The 20510-nt window shown below is 40.7% G+C and overlaps 1 protein-coding gene across 1 annotated transcript; it reads left to right on the forward strand.

Moving 5' to 3' along the window:
* The first annotated feature begins 1777 nt into the window (after positions 1-1777).
* grm1b (glutamate receptor, metabotropic 1b) lies at positions 1778-19425 on the forward strand. The gene is made up of 8 exons (XM_070921112.1): positions 1778-2486; positions 4134-4383; positions 9146-9381; positions 12787-13033; positions 13997-14165; positions 14972-15098; positions 16745-17672; positions 18582-19425. The coding sequence occupies exons 1-8, from the start codon at positions 1781-1783 to the stop codon at positions 19423-19425; spliced, it is 3507 nt and encodes a 1168-aa protein (XP_070777213.1). The 5' UTR covers positions 1778-1780.
* Positions 19426-20510: the final 1085 nt, after the last annotated feature.

Below are 20510 nucleotides of genomic sequence, written 5' to 3' on the forward strand. Positions count from 1 at the left end.
TATTTAAAAATCATGGTGCAGGCGCAGTGCCGGGTATCAGCCACACGGTGGCAGCAGAGTTTGATCTTTTCATGGCTGCAGCGACGAATTGCAGGTGCATCACATCTGTCACTGACAGGCACGACGCAGCAGGACTAATTACGTGAAGTTTGACCACTCTCTCTACAGTTTCCACCAGGAGAATAAACAACCCCCCACTTCACATAGTTATCTAGTTTTTTCAGGTTGCCATCTTTCCTCAAATGCCTACATGTTCCCACCATGTGCTCTTGAATATTCCCTCTTTAGAAAATGCCATTAATCGATGTGACTCTGTATGAAACATCCTCCTGACGTGGAAGAATTGTGGCTTCAAATCAGGGGCACTGCAGTGAGTGTGACCCGCTTACAAGATGCAGTGAGGAAGAGGAGAAGAAGGGGGCACCTCATGATCAGTGCAGAGACAGACAGAGAGAGAGAGAGAGAGAGAGAGAGAGAGTCCCACAGTGTTTCTCGGCAGATGAGTCCAGTCTGGCTGCTTCAGAAGAGACACAGACCCGCTATGCCCCGAATTGCCTGGTGCAGGTACGTAAAGTAATGCCAGTTATTAGACGTGGTGCTCTGCAGACACAGACTCCCCACCTCATGTGTGAGCGTTTTTCTCAAACGAAAATATATTCAGCCTGCTCTATTAATTAAGCTTCACCCTTTAATTGGGATGCATGTGCATGTAGGGGTGACGATGTTGCAAATGTTGTCCTGTAAATGACACCGGCGGTAGAGCTGCTGGGCTGAGGAGCTCGAGTCAGCTGTCAGACGGTACAAAGAGGACTCGGATAGAGCACATCCCAGTGTCTGTGTGTGTGACGCTTTCAGGGGGTAAAAGTTGAAGAAACAGTCGCAGGTTGAAATAGATCAGCTTGAATGAACGAAATCAGCCGAGAGATCCTCAACTAAAGCAGAGGCAGCTGTCCGTGGTGCTGAAACTCTAAAGGCTTCCTCATTATCGAGACTTTTTATCTCTCATATCAAGCATTTAGTGTCCTTAAAGCTTGTCATATATGATCACTGCTGATATCTACTGATTTAGGTTCCACCCTGTAGGTCATTGCAACAGGACTCCGATGACTTTGCCTTTTTGCATGTTTTTGATGCAATGTCTTGTTTTTATGTCTTTTTTTCACACTCATTTGCATGATTTGTGATAGAAGATGAGGGAGGAATTATGTCTTTCAACATTTTTAGAGTTATGATGTGATTGAATGAATGAAACAGCACTTAGATCAGTCAAACGAGTGTTACATGTAAGGCTGCAACCAACGATTGTTTTCATTATCGATTAATCCGTTGGTTATTTTCTCAATTATTTGATTAAGCATGTCTCCGGCAAAATGTCAGAGGATAGTGGAGGATATGTTTAACATATTCAAATGACTTGTTCTGTCCAAAACACAAAGATATTCAGTTTTATTTCATCGAAGACAAAGAAAAGAATAAAATCTTCACATTTGAGAAGCTGCAACCTGAGAATGTTTGATATTTGTGCTTAAAAAATGCCTCAATTGATTAATCTATTATCAGAATTGTTGCAGATAACTACTTGATTAATCGACTAATGGTTGCAGCAGTTACACGTGTGAGAAACAGGAAATTAATGCCCCATGTTTCACTTACAGGGTGACAACACTGAAGGAGAAGCAGCTGAGTTAATTCCCATTTTATCCAAAAGTGGATTGATGGACCTCCATTATGGCCAAGTGGACATGATTCTACACTCAGCACCTGTGGCACAATCTCGAGTATGATTTACCTGACTGCCATCAGCATTTTGTACTTGCCTGTTTTACTGTTTGAGGCATTTGTGTTGTCTAAAGGCAAGTATGAGAGGTCAGTGGTGCCCAGTTCTGCCTCTCGCCTGGTGGCGAGGATGGACGGGGATATTATAATCGGTGCCCTCTTCTCTGTTCACCACCAACCGTCAGCTGAGAAGGTGGCAGAGAGGAAATGTGGAGAAGTCCGGGAGCAGTATGGCATCCAAAGAGTGGAGGCCATGTTCCACACCTTGGATCGGATTAACTCGGACCCAAACCTGTTACCCAACATCACCCTGGGCTGTGAGATCAGGGACTCCTGCTGGCATTCCTCGGTGGCTCTGGAGCAGAGCATCGAGTTCATACGAGACTCTCTCATCTCCATCCGGGACGAAAAGGACGGCTCCAGGTGGTGCATAGAGGGGGTACCTTCCAGTCAGCCGCCACCAACCAAGAAGCCCATCGCGGGGGTCATCGGGCCCGGCTCGAGCTCGGTGGCAATTCAAGTTCAAAACCTTCTGCAGCTGTTCAACATCCCTCAGATTGCCTATTCTGCAACCAGTATCGACCTCAGCGACAAGACGTTGTTTAAGTACTTCCTCAGGGTCGTGCCCTCAGACACTCTTCAGGCCCGGGCCCTCTTGGACATCGTCAAACGATACAACTGGACTTATGTCTCTGCAGTGCACACAGAGGGTAAGACACACTTCTCTTAAAGGGGTACTCAAGGATTTAGTCTTGCACAAGTAGGGGGACTCACAAGAGACAGATTAAAAACGAGAGATTTTAACTTTTAGTCCAATTCATGGATCCTACGTCTCCCATGATGCAACTCAATAGCATCTTTCATTAGAGGACATTATATAAATGTTTTCACAGGTTGAGCTAGACTCCTCGTTACAATGAAACTGAATGTTTTTAGTGTTTTTCCTTCTTGTTGAGGCAACAGGAGGACAAACAGGAAATTAAAGACGAGAAGACACAAGAGAGAAGGTCCATCTTAGAAACTCATCGTGGAGTCTTGACCATCACTACTAGCTTAGCACTGATTTAATCACTATTGTATTTTGCTGCACTGTTGTAACTGTAGTTTTATCTTGTGATTGTGAATGACATATTTTGACTTCTGTTCTGACAGCAGGCGGCTGCAGACAGTTGTGGTTTCTTTTGTGAGGTTCATCTACATGATATTAGTATAAAGAGAGGGCGAGAGAAAATGGTGTTCTCCATGAACTTTTGGACTATTTTTCTTTTCTTTCTTTGCTTTTCTTCCTCCATGTTGCCACCAGGAGTCTTAATTTGTTGCTCCTCTGCAGGTATCAGCTGATGTTACAACTAGAGCTGCAACAATTAGTCGATTAATCGACAGAACATTTAACTGGCAACTATTTGATAATCATTTTTTCAAGCAAAAATGCCAAACATTTTCAGTTGTCAGCTTCTCAAATGGGAGGATTTGTTGCTTTTCTCTGTTTTATATGGTAGCCAACGAACAGTTTTGGGTTTTGAGCTGTTGGTCGGACAAAGCAAACAATCTGAAGATGTTACCTTGAGTTTTGCTATTTTCTGACATTGTATAGACAACATGATTAGTCGGTTAATCAAGACAATAATGAACATTTTAATTGATAATGAAAACAACCCCCAGTTCCAGCCCTGTAGCTGCAACATTTAATGCATAAAAAGGATGCTTTTATTTTGTGTTGAATAATCGGTTCAGGCTGACTGACACTGCAGCGTCACTTCTGCATTACTTTTCAACAGATCTTACGTAACATTACCAGATGACGAGCTGAAAACTACATACTACACATATCAATTACAATACAGATTATAATAATTAAGATTCCACCCACACTGTTGAGCAAAATGTGATATGCATACCTGAAATACCCCTAAAGCAGCTGTTGCAATCTGCTCTGTATTTTCATTAAGGGAATTTCAGTTTGTGATAATAAGCTGATAAAAATCCAATCAAAACCTGGCGAGCCTTCTTTGTTTACTGTGGTGACGCTCTGAATGGCATTTTGTGCTATACGTGTATTGAAAGCAGACAGATTTCAGTTGAAATCCTAAAGCTTTTGAGATTATTTCTTGGGTTAATCATTGATGGTGTAACCTAAAAGTGACAAGTGCTCGTCCTCAGGTGCTGCTGCTGAGGTCACCTTAACCCTGTTTGCTCCAGTTGTTGTGCTCTTGACTCCATAAAAAGAAGTCTGGAGATTTAAAAACGGCATTTAAACAATCTGAATACAAAGCTGATGTTGTTCATCAAAACCATTGATTCTATCTTTTTCCTCCCGTGAACGAAACTCACCTGACAGCTCCTCTTGTCTGTCTCAGGTAACTACGGGGAGAGCGGGATGGAAGTGTTCAAAGAGCTGGCCTCACAGGACGGCCTCTGCGTCGCCCACTCTGACAAGATCTACAGCAACGCCGGGGAGAAGCACTTTGACAGGCTGCTGAGGAAGCTGCGGGAGCGTCTGCCCAAAGCTCGAGTTGTTGTCTGCTTCTGTGAAGGCATGACGGTCCGAGGGCTGCTCATGGCCATGAGGCGGCTCGGCGTGGCCGGGGAGTTCCTCCTAATTGGCAGGTTTGTTACAGAGTTTTCTTCCCACGGGAGTTTCTGCTTTGTCCGTCAGGTTTTTCTTTTGTTTTTTTTTTGGATGAAAGTTTTCAAACAAGAATAAAGAAAAGAATTCGTTCTCTTACAGCTTTTAAGGAAATTTCAATGGCCGTGAAACTCAGTCAACACAATGACAATCAGGCACAAGTTAAAATGAGAAAAAGAAAAATTTCACAACATCTGCTGTTTGTGCCACTATTGTGTTGATAATGAAGACAATCACATTCTCGATCTCTGTCTCAACAAACTCACCTTGAGGTCTATTTAGCAGCTGATCTTTCAAACGTATCATGTATCTTCCTCAGCAGACAGAGGTTGTCAGGATGTTATGGAATTGTAAAATGTAAAATATTCACTTTTCCGAGCACATTAAGGATAAGTTCATGTTGGTTTAAATAGTTGGGATTGAAAGTTCATTCTTTCCATCTCTTAATAGTGGAGATTGAGAAATAAATTATTTACTAATAGCATACAACTTAAAAATAAGATTGTTGGGAGGTGTTTGGTCTATTAAGTATCTGTTCATATTGTATAATCATATAATTGTACATTATATTCAATATTATTCAGAAAGACTCAAGATGGTACACAAGTTCACATACAAGTTATAGATAAATTGATGACATTTGTGGTGATAATGAAGATACATGTAGTTGAACAAACAATCTCACCAAGTCCATTTAGTATCTGGAGCTTTCGATCGTATCACACCATCTTCCTCAGCAGATGGAGTCGTGATTTCCATTTTTCTGAGCTCTTAAAGGACTTTTCCTCCGTAACGGCTTGAGAGTTTGGATTGTAAGTTAATGTTTGACCATGGAAACAAAAGTTGACAAAACAAGGTCCATTTAATAGCTGTTCTGGAGCTTTTGATTGTTATTATATTCATTAAGGTAATGTAAGATTAGGTCATTTATTTGAATAGCACATTTCATATACAGTGCCAGTTTAAAGTGATTAACAGTCTGTATGAAATATAAATAATAACAATGCCACTAATAATAATAATTTAAAGACATTAAATCACATTTTCCAGAAAAATTACACCATAATTCTGTGAGGAAAACACAGACTTGTATTGTATAGTACGACGTTATAATATTCAGCTACACTCAGGATGGATGGTATACACAAAGTTCATATGGAACCGAAATATTCTTTTTTTCCTTCTGGGAGTAGAGTTCCTCTGAAAACTGAAGATGCTTTGAGTCAGGCTCGGTAATGAATAATGCATCCACGCAGCGAGCTCTCCCTCTCCCTGTCAGATCACAGGCAGGATGGGCTAATATGGGACAGCACCTCCAGCATAAGCTGGGGAGTGTGGAGTAGTGAACATCAAAGCTCACATCACCACTAATACCGACATCCCTTCTTTGTGGCGTCTCGGCTCACCTCAAGTCCCGTTAGGAGTAGTTGCAGCACCTGAAACGGGGCTACGATAAAAGCTGGCTATGGTTAATTTACCGAGAGCGGTTCATTAATGTGTGGCTGCTTTATTCATGGAGGCTGATGAGAAGGAGTCAAAACCCTTCTTCTCAACCCAGCTGATGAAATGAAATAAAGCCTAAACTTGCTCTCACCCCTTCCACTTGAATGTGTACTGCTGCTAAAGTCTCCACAGAAGATAAGGAGGGCGTGAGTTGTGTGTGTGTGTGTGTGTGTGTGTGTGTGTTTTCTGGGTCAAGGAGACGACTGAAAAAGGAAAATGTTTTTTAGAGCAATGCAGTAAGTGAACACATGCAGGCCTGTGCAATGGGCCAATCGAAAACGCCCGAGGTGCTGGTCATCAGCCATCCATCTTCTTCTGTGTGGAGGATGAAAGCGATGTCTGCGCTCACACCACAGATCCCACACGTCTCAAACATCAGACAATTCATTTGATCAACTCTCAAGCGAAGCTCCCATTGCTTTAATAATATATCAGATTTACGATCCTGTGCTTGACAAACGTTTGATCCTCCTAATCTGTTTTGCTGAAGATGAATTATTTCATTAAGAACATAATTCAGATTTACATGAATACCTTCAATAATGTCTTTCAATAATGCCTTCTTCTCCTGAATCATGATTCACAAATGTGTGATACGAGATCTGTGTTATAAGTGTGTACAGTACGTGCGTGTGTTGACGTCAGAGCTGTAGGTTTTTGGCACTCAGAGTGTTGGACTTGGGGGAGTGTGATGCTGAGAAGCAGATGGCCAGGTACTGTTGATACTGTCACACTGGACAGCCATTGTCGGCTCATTTCTTGAAGTGCCAGCCAAGCCAAACGTGCTATTGGCTTCGGTGTCACCAAATGTGGGTTTTTGAAGGCTGGTAACTAGATATTTTTGTACTGTGGGTGAACTGCATTTTGTGCCATTTTCAGTATCTTAAAATTATTCTGTTTTGGATGCAAAGAGTTATTGTTGTGCCTCGGATTTATGTTTGTCTTTGCCGGGTGAAAACCGGATGATGAAGCAGTGTTACTCACCACAGCAATTCAACAGGAAAAACTCTGAGATAACTCTGAGATAATAAATCACAAGATTATTTAGAAACAACACTAACAGTATACATGCTAGAAGCTCCTGTGTTGCCATCCCTAGTGCTGTGCCGCTAGCTTAAAACCAGATGCAAGTACTTAATTAAACATGTTAATTTGCAATATCTCATTGCGGGTTTGACAGCCTCTTCCATGCTGTCAGGCTTTATCATATTGGATTGAACTGTCAATCATTAAAAATACATGTCAGTGTAAACAGACTGCTGACGTTTGCTTTGAAGTCATTATAGTTTTTGTTCATAAGCTCCAGCTGTCGTATCTTATGAGAATATTTCCATTCTGCGCATAAATATCTGAGTTTTATGGCCTAAAAAAACGATTAGTAACGTTTTATTAGATTCAGTGTGTTGTTGCATCTTTGAAAAGATGCTATTCGAGGCCTCTCCGTTTCCGTCTTTCTCCCCCTTTATTTCTCACTCATGCAGAGTCACATATGCATCACATATTTGATCCCACTTCTTAATGCTACTTTAAAAATACTCAAGCAGCATTTGCAACTCAAATGAAGGGAGCATTTTTTTTATTGAGTGTTATTCAAATCTGAAGTGTCAAACAAAAGCATGTTGTCTCGTCAGCATGATCTTTTGTGTGAGAGGATTCAATGCAGAATTTACTTTCAAACAGGCGAGCATGTAAACTATAAATACAAACTACGACCGGCAGAGATACAAAATCATGAAGAGTGTGAGTCTGTGAGGAGGGTTGGAGCTTGTTTCTCTGCAGGGCAGATTGGACCGCTACAGTACTAATCTGTGAATTCTCACCGGACTTGTGATTGTGTCTGTGGAGACTTTTTTTTTTTTCTCTTCTTTCGGCAAGTACAGTAAGCACTCCACGCCCCTCAGCGGGAAGGAAGGCTGAAAGGGAAACAAAGGGGAGAAGGTTCCTGCAGGATTCAGTCTGAGGCTCGTTAGTGAGGCTGCATGTAGCTTCAAACGCGGCTTTGTCACAGACTCTGGGAGCTTCAACAGCATCGCAAAACAACAATTTTCCTTTTGCCAGATGCTGACTACTGTTTACTTGTTATACAATACAAATAATTTGTTTGCGGCAAAGGGATTCCATATTGTTTTTCTTCAAATAGCTGCCAGAGTCGGGGTTAGGTGCAGTTCTACATTTTGTTCTCCATCTATTTAAATGGTTATCTCTCAGCCAGTACATGAGCATGTAATCATGTAATCCTTGAGTTACAAGACCCCAGTTTGTGCCCCTCGTGTGTTAACATTTGAGTCACACAGCGAAACATCTGTTTTTCAGAAAAAATAGATACCCAGTGACCTCTGACAAACCCTGAAGGTTGTTTTCAGCACTTTCCAGAATCCTCAAGGACTCTTCGAACCACCTAGATGCGAAAATATTTTGTCTTTGGCTTTTTTTCTTGTTTCCTACCCAGGTAGCTTGAAAAGACATATCTCCTTTCATGTTTTGTACGACACCAGAAAAAAAGTATTAAAATATATATAATATATCAAAATATAAACTAATAGAAAGAAACCCCAATATAGACAAAAACAACAACCAACAGTCCTCTAGACTCCTGAGAGCTGTCTGACAAAGAGTGAGAGTCATCATTCAGGTTGACATGGACTTCTTCCAGAAAAGCAGTGAAGGGGGACTGAATGTGCCTAAAATCCTCAAGTTTGTCCTTCAAAGCAAAAGCATTTGTAGTTGGAGTTTTCTTTGCAGTTATAAGGTCATGAGTCTCCTCAATGGACAGTGTCTCTCTGATGTGCCAAAAATGATCATCGCTGGCTCCGGCAGCATTGCAGTACCAGCCACCCTTGACAAAACTCTGTTTTGTCCTCCGAGTTGTTAGCCAGCTTATAGGACGGGAAATAAATCTATGCACCGAAGTGCACTCACTAGAATTACATTTATCACATTGTGCTGACCTCAGGAGAAATGCTGGGGTTTCATTTTGGTGTAATAACCTGTGTAACACCTTGAATTCACCACCAACAGGTTAAAAATGTGTTTTCTTCATCAGATGGTGAGAAAAGTCTTTGAGGATTCTTCCCTCCGAGGAAACGTTGTAAATGACCTTCTGGGTTTTTCAAAGGTCGTCTCGTATTTATTTTTAGAAAAACAGATCTGCTCTGTGACTCGAGTGTAATGTTAATGCATGAGAGGCACAAACAGTGGCTGGTCGCAGTGGTACTATTTGCAGTGTGCTCCTCTCCACAGTGACGGCTGGGCAGACCGAGTCGAGGTGGTGGAGGGATACGAACAGGAGGCTGTGGGCGGCCTCACTGTGAAGCTGCAGTCTGACGAGGTCTCCTCCTTCGACGAGTACTTCCTGAAGCTCAGGCTCAGCACCAACACCCGCAACCCGTGGTTCCCAGAGTTCTGGCAGTACCGGTTTCAGTGCCGCCTTCCCGGACACCCGCAGGAGAACATGAACTATGCACGAAACTGCTCAGGTAGCTAAAACAATTCATCAGGCAATTACGATGTTTCCTGCAGTTATTTCAGATTTTTACGCCAGTGTGCACATCAGCTTGTCTTTCTGAACTGTTCTGATGTGTTCAAAGCCCAGAGGACGATGCCAAAAGGCCCCATAAACTGGAACACATTCTTTAATTATGAATTAGACTGCCAGAGGGTCGGTTTCTCTCTAAGTCAGTCCAATAACATTTTGTTTTTCATATTGTTCATTTCTGTGACACTTGGCTTTACAGAGGATGATGAACTAGGTAAATTAAATCCTTTTCTTTTACAAAGGAACAAAATAAATGCATTAGCTTAAGTTCTTGGTTTTCTCGAAACAATGCTCAACAAGCATGTTTCCAAGACATATTTTTACATACTGCTCGTACATATTTCTTTTAAAAATACTGTATATTTTACTGAATATATATTTACGTTTTCAATCTTGATTTATGAGATTATTGCAGCCGTTCCCTCAAACATCCAGTGTTTCTAAAACCATTTTTAAATTCTTTCAAATCAATCATATTGATGAACGTAAATATAAAGTAATGCATGCAGCTAATATTTATATTTCAGTTGATGGCTCTGAAGGTTCTACAAGTGAATTTGTTTTTTTTCCAATGCACCTCACTTTCGGCAGCTGTTCTTGCAATCTTTTTTTGTCTTTGCACATTATTTACACAAATAGAGCCTCTCTTCTTTATTATGCACATACCTCAAGCTTTTATTCATTCCTACAAGGCATCACATTTTAATAGCAGTTATTAGAGTATTTATTTTTGCCTCATAAGTGGAGATAGAGTTATTGTTTGCTGTCCTGTCACTTTATTATTTATATTTTTATGTATTTTTTTTTGGCGTAGAGCTCCAAGACGGTGAGTGAATCCCTCTGAATGGAACCATAACGCTCCTCACTTTGGGAATATACATAGAGGTTGACTGATATTAATCATTGAAGTAGTCACTCTATATTCTTAAAAGCCTCTTCTCTGGAAACTTTTAATCTCAGTTAACCTCTAATATATGAAGCTATTGGGATGTTTTTATTGGTTTTTGCAGTGAGAGCCCAACAATTGATTCTGATCTGCTCTCACACCCTTTGTGGCCTTAAGACAGTCGTATAAAACAGCCCAATAACATTTGAGTGAGATGGTAACTGGCTGATCCGGCTTGAATTGCATGTAGCCACAGAAGTAGTGAACAGATAACGCGTCTTTTCAGAATTCCATTGTGTTGTAGTTTCACTCATATTTGGACAGAGGAGGTTCAGTTGCCATGCAGCCGACTAATCCCGACGTGCAGCAGTTGGTCCTCTGCTTGCATGCTGACATCATGACATCATTTCATCATGACTGAAGCTCGCACAGCTCAGTGAGCGAGGCGAGCGTCAAAGCCAAGGAGCTGTTAAACTAGGTCATCACCAGCAGTTCCCATCGGACGCTCACCCAGCTGCTACCCAACTGAATTTACTGTTTATGTGTTTGTTTGCGAAGGCAGTCAGTTTCCCAGCAGTCCTTTTTAACGATCATTGCTTGATTTAACACAAGTGGTAAGAAACACACCAGCAACGGATGATGCTCATAAAGCTCGCCGGCGTCACGAATCCTGTCTTGAGTTTAGAGGAAAAGACAAATGTAGGAACTGACAATGTAAATGATAAATTATGTGTCTCTGCCAAGCCTGCACAATCATTTAAAGTTATTTCAATATGTAATTTAACATCTGCATCAACTAAAACATTGTAATAGAATACAACTTTATTGTCCACATAACAACACTGACAGTATGAATTGTGTTTTATTACTTGAAAACATTTATATAAACATATTTATGAATAATTTAAGAAAAACACCTAAAGAAAAAGAAAGATTAGATACATCTGCCTGATGATTTTTACTCAACTCATAAGATAAAAATGAATAAATAATGAGGAGATAATGCACTAAAAACTATTTAAAAAAGAAATTCTGCAAACAAACAACAGACAAGCAAAGAAACCTGACAATTTATAATCTATTATTTCAAATTATTATCCCCTAATAATTTACTTTAGTTAATAAAGTACTAACAAAGGTTAATTAACCTAATTTGAGTTGCTTTATGAATTTCCTTGACTTTTTAAAAGTACTGTTAATAACATATACCAGCTATGAAGACTGCAGAATCTGACAGTGTAACAACAAGAGTTTCAGTCACTGTAACCAAATTACATCATTAAGAGATATCATATCAAGAAAATATATTAATCTATAGTCATGATGAACACCTAATGTTATATATTCTACTTTAGGGGAAGATTCAGTTCCTTTATATGAAATATGAAACAAGGATTTTGGAGCAGATCCAGGTAAAAGATGCACAGGTGAAGGGAACAAGAGCAGCGTATCACGTCTTATTAGCAATAATAGACCAGGTTTCACTTCTTTAGATTAAAATTAATTCGCTGGTAATTTACAAGCATAGAGTGCAAACGTGAAATGTGTCAGTGTGCTCTAAATGTACATGTGTGAAGTCCAGTGAGAGGTGACATTTTTTTTTGTAATCAAAATTGATGATTGGGGCCCACAGCTAGAGAGGAGGCAAGATTTGGCGATTATTTGGTAGAGAGAAAGATTTAAATAGTTGTTCCTTTACTACAAAGAGTTGTCTGTGCTCTGGCAAAAGATGCTTTTCACCAAGAGAAGGTATTTAAAAAAAATGATCATCTTCAACTCCAGGAGCAGCCAAACATACGTTACTGTTTTACCAAAGTGGACTGAATGCATGGTGTAGCTCCCCGTAGTAACACTTTAAACACAAAGCAACTAAAAAACCTGCTTACTCTGCTTCTAGCTTGCATTACACTGAACTGATAGGGTGTGTTTGAACATATCCAAATACTGATAATCTTTGTCTCATTCAACTCATCGTGTTTGTCTGAGGAAAAGCGACACAAACAGAGGACAACAGAATCCAAATGCATCAGAATAGTTGGTTCGTTTTTCTGCTTGAGCAGACGCAGTCTCGGTGGCACAGTATTTTAGACCAACTCTAATTGAATCCTGACTCATGAATGCAGGAATGGATAGTCTTGCCATGGTAACAAGGTTTCTTTGAAGCCATTTTCTGAGGCTTCCAGTTCTTTTAAAGCAGTCTCCCACTGAGGCAAAGAGGCGTGTAGCTTGCAATTCAGAGAATAATTACAAGAATGCGTCTGTGAGCACCCTATCACTCCTTTGTAATATGTTACATCATGCTAGACACACCTGTACAGCACACCTGGAATCTAGAAATGATTTTTACAGCATAACACATAACACGCTACTGCTTGCAGCAATGAAGCACCTCCTGTAAGATTTCTCCTTCAGCAAGCCGTCCTGGAGATGAATCCTTACCGCTCTCTCATGTGTGGGCAGGTTATGAAAGTCTGGAGGACAACTACGTTCAAGACAGCAAGATGGGCTTCGTCATCAATGCCATCTACGCCATGGCGCACGGCCTGCATGACATGCACACTCACCTCTGTCCTGGCCACGTGGGGCTCTGTGAGAACATGAAGCCGGTTGACGGCAGCCACTTACTGGACTTTCTTCTCAAGACGTCCTTCACGGGTGTTTCCGGAGAGGACATATGGTTCGACGAGAACGGCGACTCACCCGGGAGGTAAAACACAAATTCTTTGGTAATTCTTTGGTCTACCAGAGGTGTTTTTACTCCAACCACTGTAATTAAGCGGCATTAAGTGACCTACAGACAGTGGTGAAAGATGTATGCAGACCCTTTATTTGAGTAAAAGTAAAAAGTAATGTGCCTATACAGGTATAGGCTTTTCAACTGCATTCAAAATCACAAAATTCAGCAGTTTGCTTGCTAATGTATATTTGCTTGTTAATGTACATTTCTGTATAATTTTCTTTGTGTATTTGTTCTTATATTTCTTGTGTATTCTGTGTTTTTGGCTGCTATGACAATTTAATTTCCCTTTGGGGATTAATAAAGTTATCTATCTATCTATCTATCTATCTATCTATCTATCTATCTATCTATCTATCTATCTATCTATCTAATCCTACTTAAGTAAAAGTACATGTAAAATTTACATAAAGTATCAAAAGTAAAAGTACTCTGCAGTAAAATCTCCCATGTGACCTATATATCATTCTGTCTGACACAAGTTATCATAGAGAACAATTAGGGCTGCATCTAAAAGCATGTTATTATTAATGTCTGTTGACTATATTTCTATAAAGAAATCATTTTAAATGGTTGCTTTCAGTCAGTCACATCAAGGTGCATTATGCAGAATAATTGTGCTTTCATCAGTGAGCAACTGAAATTGCATCTTCGGGTGAGGTTGGGTTGAGAGTGTTTTGAAATTCCAGCGGGGAGTTTTTTATTGCAAACCAGAGAGTAAAAGAGATGAAAGCCAGGAACATCAGCACCTGGCAAAATAATCCCAGAGTCGCTAGTATTGATCAAGAACCTGACAGGCCCCCCTGCTGAAGAAAGATCCTGTTTGGTGGCAGTGAAACTCTCATTATTTCCCCTTTAAGAATTGACTCAGCGTTGGTGAAACCTTGTTAAGTCGTGTCCTCCTCTGACTCGTGGCTTTCTATCCACTATCAGGTACGAGATTATGAACTTCCAGCGTGTGGAGCCTGGTGTTTATGACTACATCAACATTGGCTCCTGGCACGAGGGCATACTCAGCCTCGACGAGGAAATGATTCAGATGAACCGCAGTGACATGGTCCGCTCTGTCTGCAGCGAGCCCTGCTCCAAAGGAGAGATCAAGGTGAGGGACAAATCCTTCAGATACTATCTGCTGCTCAGGACTCATTGTGAGTGCACGTGTTACCTCTGAACATCTGTGCTGTAGCTTTGTAGTTTATTGTTCTTTAAACCTTAGAACTCCAATTCTCTCTTTCTTCACCCTGCAGAAAAATGAACTTTTAACTAATGGCTTTATTAATGATTAATAAGTAATTTACTCATTGAATGCTTTATAGATAAGTTGTAAGCCATTGTTTATCCTTTCTATTTGGTAATAATTAATTTATAAATTCGAAGTTTGAAAACCATTAATAAGTGGGTTTCTAACTTTTTAATAAGCCATCAGGTCTGTAGTTATACATGTTATACAGGTCATTAATAGAGGATTTTAATCATCAAGTCTGCAGCTGTAAGTATAACTAATAAGTTGTTAATTAATGGATTTTGGTCTGCACCCCTTTTCTAGAAATAGACAACCTGGCAACTCAAAAGTTATTATCAATGGTTTGTAACTGATCTAAAAAGCATTAGTAAATTATTTATCATCCATTAAAATAACCATTAGTTACAACTTATTTCCTCATTATAAATTAGAAAGTGGTACCTGCATTTCTGTTAATAATTCTGCGAGGACAATCTGTTATGTCATTACACACATTGCTTCTACACAGCTGTCCACTTAGTTCACCTTTTTATCTTTAGTTTTACTGTGTTAAAAACAAATATCTAAATATTTACAGACAGTGGAGCTCCCTTTTACATGGAAACAAACTCAAGGTACTTGTAGGAAAGTATATTTATATTTCTCTATTATGTTTTGTCGACCAGGTGATCAGGAAGGGAGAAGTGAGCTGCTGCTGGATCTGCACTGCCTGTAAGGACAATGAGTACGTCCAGGATGAGTTCACATGCAAGGCCTGTGAGCTGGGCTGGTGGCCTGACAATGAACTGGAAGGTAGGCTTGTCCTCTCCACTTAACTTAACTTCTGTAAACTCTCACCTGCTTGAAACACTGCACAAGGGCTGGCAGAGGATGTAACTGGTTTCCTTTAGAGGGGCAAATACGCTTATGTCCTTTTTTCCAGAGAGTTAGATGAGAAGATTTGTATCTGTCCTTTAAATATAAGGCTACAGCCAGCCGGCAGCAGTTAGCTTAGCTTAGCATAGAGACTGGAAACAGGGGGAAACAGTTAGCCTGGCTCCCTCCAAAGTTAACAAAATCCACCTACCAGCACCTCTAAAGCTCACTAATTAACACATTATACTTGTCTGTTTAATCTGTACTAAAAAAGAAAGTGTAAAACAATTATTTGTGGTTTTGTAGGCGGTTATGTGTCAGACTATTGGCCGGGAGCAGCAACTTCATGGAATCTCTGTTGGTTGCCAGGCAACATCACAATGACGACAAGACTTATCACTGATCCCAGCCAATAAATAGTAGAATAGGCACATAATCTCCCATAAAAAAAAAGTTTTTTGTACAGATTAAACAAATGAGGTGCTGGAAGGCAGATTTAGCTTCAGATACGAGAGTGGTTTCAATCTTCTCATCTAACGCTCAGCAAGAAAGTATTTCCCAAAATGTTGCTTTAAATCACCAAAAAGTAATTTCTCTGCCAAATTCATCCAAGACAATAAACCTCATCTGATTACAACAGAAGATTTTGCTGCTCTGCAACTTTTACGTTTAAATTTAGATGAATTCAGGTTATTTCAGTGGCCACAGGCTGAGTTTCTGTTGCATGATTGATGCTTTCAGAGATAAGAGGAGATTTTTTTTTGTCTTATCAGAGGGTCTGTAGAAAGTTAAGTTCCTCCAAGCTTTTACTCCCCCCACCCCCCTCCCCCCACCTGTACTCTGTACAGTTTGCCCTGCTAAGATTTCTGCAGCGCTATTTCATAAACCTGTTCTGTCCTATTTTCATTGCTTTCCCATGACACCTGAGAGCCATTCATCATCTTCACCATTTCATCCGACAGCAGCCCTACTTCACTTACCACTCTTCTGGCCCACTTTCAAAGGCCTTCTGTGCTGTTCAAAGACAAGTCACTTTCTTAATAGGATCATCCTTCCTCCGTGCTGTTTCATTTTGTTTTTTTTAACCACAAGACCTTTATGTACACACAGAGATGAGAAAATGTGGCGCACAGGGATGACATTAAAATGATTCTTATATGTTTTCTAACCCTAATGATAAATAAATAAAAAGTGTGTTCTCAACATTGAAGCACAAAGGAGATCTTATCTGGATCCATGAAAAACTCAGTGATTTACTTTGTCCTGCTGCATTGGCCCCCTCTTCTGCTGGCTGCAGCCCAGCCCGGCCATGGCTTAGTAGAAAGGGGTTTATTTATAGTTGAGCTAAAAACCTACTTTGAGACTTACTGTATTTTCTCAGGCTAAAATGTATTTGATTAATTATGAATGTGTCCATATGATAAAGCCTTAAAAATTAAAACTTTTATTCTTCTCAAAATGATCTTTTTCTTTAATCAGAATCTAACTGCAAAGCTGGTGCTGAAATGATGAAAATGATTTATGACATGCTTTTAGTATACTGTGGCTGTGAATTTATATTGTCATGTTTTTCCTCTGTTCAGGCTGTGAGCCAATCCCCCTGCGCTACCTGGAGTGGAGCAATCCAGAGTCCATTATCCAGGTGGTTTTCTCCTGCCTGGGCATCCTGGTCACTTCATTCGTTGCCTTCGTCTTTGTCTTATATCGTGACACGCCTGTGGTCAAATCCTCCAGTCGGGAGCTCTGCTACATCATCCTCGCCGGGATCTTCCTTGGCTATTTGTGTCCTTTCACCCTCATCGCCCGTCCCACCGTGGCCTCCTGCTACCTCCAGAGGCTGCTCGTCGGACTCTCGGCTGCCATGTGCTACTCCGCCCTGGTAACCAAAACCAACCGCATTGCTCGTATTCTGGCAGGCAGCAAGAAGAAGATTTGCACCAGGAAACCGAGGTTCATGAGCGCTTGGGCTCAAGTGGTCATCGCCTCCATCCTGATCAGTGTCCAGCTCACCTTGGAGGTTACCCTCATCATCATGGAGCCTCCTGAACCCATCAAATCCTACCCCAGCATTAGAGAAGTCTTCCTCATCTGCAACACCAGCAACGTGGGTGTCGTGGCCCCTCTGGGCTACAATGGCTTGCTCATCATGAGCTGCACTTATTATGCCTTCAAGACACGCAACGTTCCTGCAAATTTCAACGAAGCCAAATACATCGCCTTTACCATGTACACCACATGTATAATCTGGCTGGCGTTTGTGCCAATCTACTTTGGCAGCAACTACAAGATCATCACCACATCCTTCTCTGTAAGCCTCAGTGTGACTGTAGCCTTGGGCTGTATGTTCACGCCAAAGATGTACATCATCATTGCCAAACCGGAGCGAAACGTGCGCAGCGCGTTCACCACCTCAGATGCTGTGCGCATGCACGTCGGCGATGGCAAGATTGCCTGCAGAAGCAACAGCCTGCTCAACATGTTCAAGCGGAAGAAGAACACTGGAAACGGCAGGTAGGTTCATTAATTGAGTCTGAGTCCTGCTCCTGAGGCACCTCAGGGATGCTGGTTTTACTGTGATTCCCTCTCAAAGGGAACCTGATGTCTTACTGTATTCACTTTCATAGGGACACCTGTTGTAAAGTGTGACGGATATAGGTCAGTGCTCAATTCACACAGCCATTCTAACCTTTGAACTGATGGTAAAATTAAAACAAGCATCTCTGTGTGCTAAGGGATGACAAGCGCAATCACAAATACAAGGTTTCTGCAGGGTTCACCAAATTAAATTTAAGACCTTTTGAGACTTTTTTAATACCACATAGATTTCAATTTACAGCCTGTTTTTACAGGCATACTGGCCAAAGTATGATGGAAAACCAGTTGGGACAATATGGCCTAGAATTATTTATAATTACATCCCCTTTTTTAGTACCTTCCAGCTGTATATAACAATAATTCCCATGATATATTTAATTAAATGAATGCGACCTGGACCCAGATAAGTATTAATTTCAGTTCAATTTAAGTTCATTTAAGTTTTTGCTAAAACCAACACTTTATGGGTCCCATTATGGGTTGATGAGTTTCCACTGTAGCAGCAGTGACTTGCAATTGATCTGATTGTTCTGAATGAAACGCCACAAATGCTGTAGTTTAAAACTAACATACAACATACAAGTTTATAACTTACATTACTACCTATGGCTTTTCAATTTCAAAAATCAATTTCAATGGTTTTTAAGATTTTTGAAGACCTGCAGAAACCTTAAATAAATATTACGTTCAGTATAATAAATTTTTTAAATCAATATTTTTAGACTCAGTGAAAGTAGTTATTTCTTAGATGAACCAGAGATGCTGTTTTTGTGTCCACTCTTCTGGGTTCCTGTGAAGTAACAGCCATCTTTATTTTGTTCATAGTTCTAATGGAAAGTCTGTGTCATGGTCTGAACCAGGTGCAAGACATCCTCCAAAAGGGGATCACATGTGGCACAGACTGTCAGTGCATGTGAAGAGACAGGAAGCAGGTTCCAATCAGATGGCTGTCATCAAACCCTTAACTAATACCTACCAAAACAGAGCCCTGGAGTTCTCAGACCTCAGCACTAAGACCTTGTACAATGTGGCTGAGGAGGACGAGAGTGACCCTGTCAGATATAATCCCCCCATCACTCCCCCCATGATGGCTCACGGGCAAATTCCTGGCAGTGGGCTGATAAAACGTGTGGACGAGGAGGTGGAACTTTATACCCCTGAGCATCTGCAGAGAAATAGCATTATCCCCCAACATGTCATCATGGACCACCTACAGGAGGAGATGGTGGTTGGTAAATTCAACAGCGACATCCCTGAGCTTAATGATATGGTCAGCATGCCTGAGGCCGTGAGCGGCGGCATGCCCGTATACCACCAGGCCCACCTCATCCAGCAGGACCCGGTCCTGCCCGCGTACCTCGATCCGTTTGATGAGGAGCCCACCTCCCCTTTAGAGGAGGAGATGGAGAATGAGCAGTTTGGCCTTCTTCACGGCTACATGTACAACAACGCCCAGATTCATGACGAGGAGGACATGGTTGAGGTCAAATTAGCCATGGAGGACTCTCTGGCTCTGATGCCTCCCTCCCCTTTCAGAGATTGCGACGGTCCTCCAGTGAGCCCCTACCCCAATTCGCCGGTGTCCGAGTCGATTTTGTGCAGTCCTCCAAATGTGACATATGCCTCTGTCATCCTCAGAGACTTCAAGCAAAGCTCCTCAACTCTGTGAGGGTGCACACGAGATATTACCAGTTCATAATGACTTGTGCTGAACGTGATGATACATAAGGAAAAAGTCATTCTGTGGACCGACAAGTCATTTTTCACTCTATAACTGATAGCTTTTACATGATAAGGGTGAACAACGAAACGCCACATTTTAAAATTCTTTTAGATGTTGTCTACGATAGTGAACGAATTTGCCTATTACAAACAAATATTTATATGCTAACATAAGCTCGTAGGATAAAATAGGTTTTGTGCTTATGAGACAAACTACTAAGATTGTCCATGTGTGTACATTTATTAATATAAATAGATTTATTTGATAAATATAAGTGACATAACAAGCAGTTATGAGTTTGCTGACTTTAAACAAGGCAACTTAATGGTGAATATAGTTTGTATGTAATGCAAAACAATCCAATTTGTCAACAGTATTTGTAGGAAATATGTTTTGTGTTACACATTGTGTGTTGTGCTTTATCAGGAAACAAAACAACGATTTAAAGGAATAGTTTGACAGTTTGGAAAATACACTTATTTACAGTCTTGAAAAGAGTTTGATGAGAAGATCGATTGCGCTCTAACATCGGTCTAAATGTAAAGCTACAGCTAGCAGCTATTAGCTTAGTTTAGCATAATGACTGGAAACGGGGGAAACAGCTGGCTCTGTCCATAAATTGTCACTTTTACATTTTGTTTTTTGTATGGATTAAACAAAAAAGATACGTGTTAATTTGTGAGCTTTAGAGGTGCTGGTAGGCAGATTTTGTTACCTTTAGACAGAGCAAAGCTAGCTGTTTCCCCCCGTTTCCAGTCTTTATGCTAAGCTATGCTATGCAGTAGGGTCATATTTAGTGTCCAGATATGAGGGTGGTATCAATCTTCTTATCTTATCTTGGCAAGAAAGATTTCCCAAAATGTCGAACTTTTGTTTTAAGCTGGGAGAGCAGAATAAAATATGTCCTCCATTTGAGAAAATTTAAATGGTGATATGTCAACATGATTTTTCGTTGGGAAAAAAACAAACAAATATCTGTAAATTTTTGACTGATACAGTACTGCCAGGCAAGTGCACTGACTGTATCACGA

This window comes from Enoplosus armatus, chromosome 15 (assembly GCF_043641665.1).
Source record: "Enoplosus armatus isolate fEnoArm2 chromosome 15, fEnoArm2.hap1, whole genome shotgun sequence".
Lineage (NCBI taxonomy): Eukaryota > Metazoa > Chordata > Actinopteri > Centrarchiformes > Enoplosidae > Enoplosus > Enoplosus armatus.

Bases quoted from the DNA above. Each gene is read 5' to 3' on its own strand.
- grm1b (XM_070921112.1), top strand. From the start codon at position 1,781: ATGATTTACCTGACTGCCATCAGCATTTTGTACTTGCCTGTTTTACTG. The intron at 4,384-9,145 runs GTTTGTTACAGA...TCCTCTCCACAG, and splicing joins GAGTTCCTCCTAATTGGCAG to TGACGGCTGGGCAGACCGAG. The intron at 13,034-13,996 runs GTAAAACACAAA...ATCCACTATCAG, and splicing joins AACGGCGACTCACCCGGGAG to GTACGAGATTATGAACTTCC.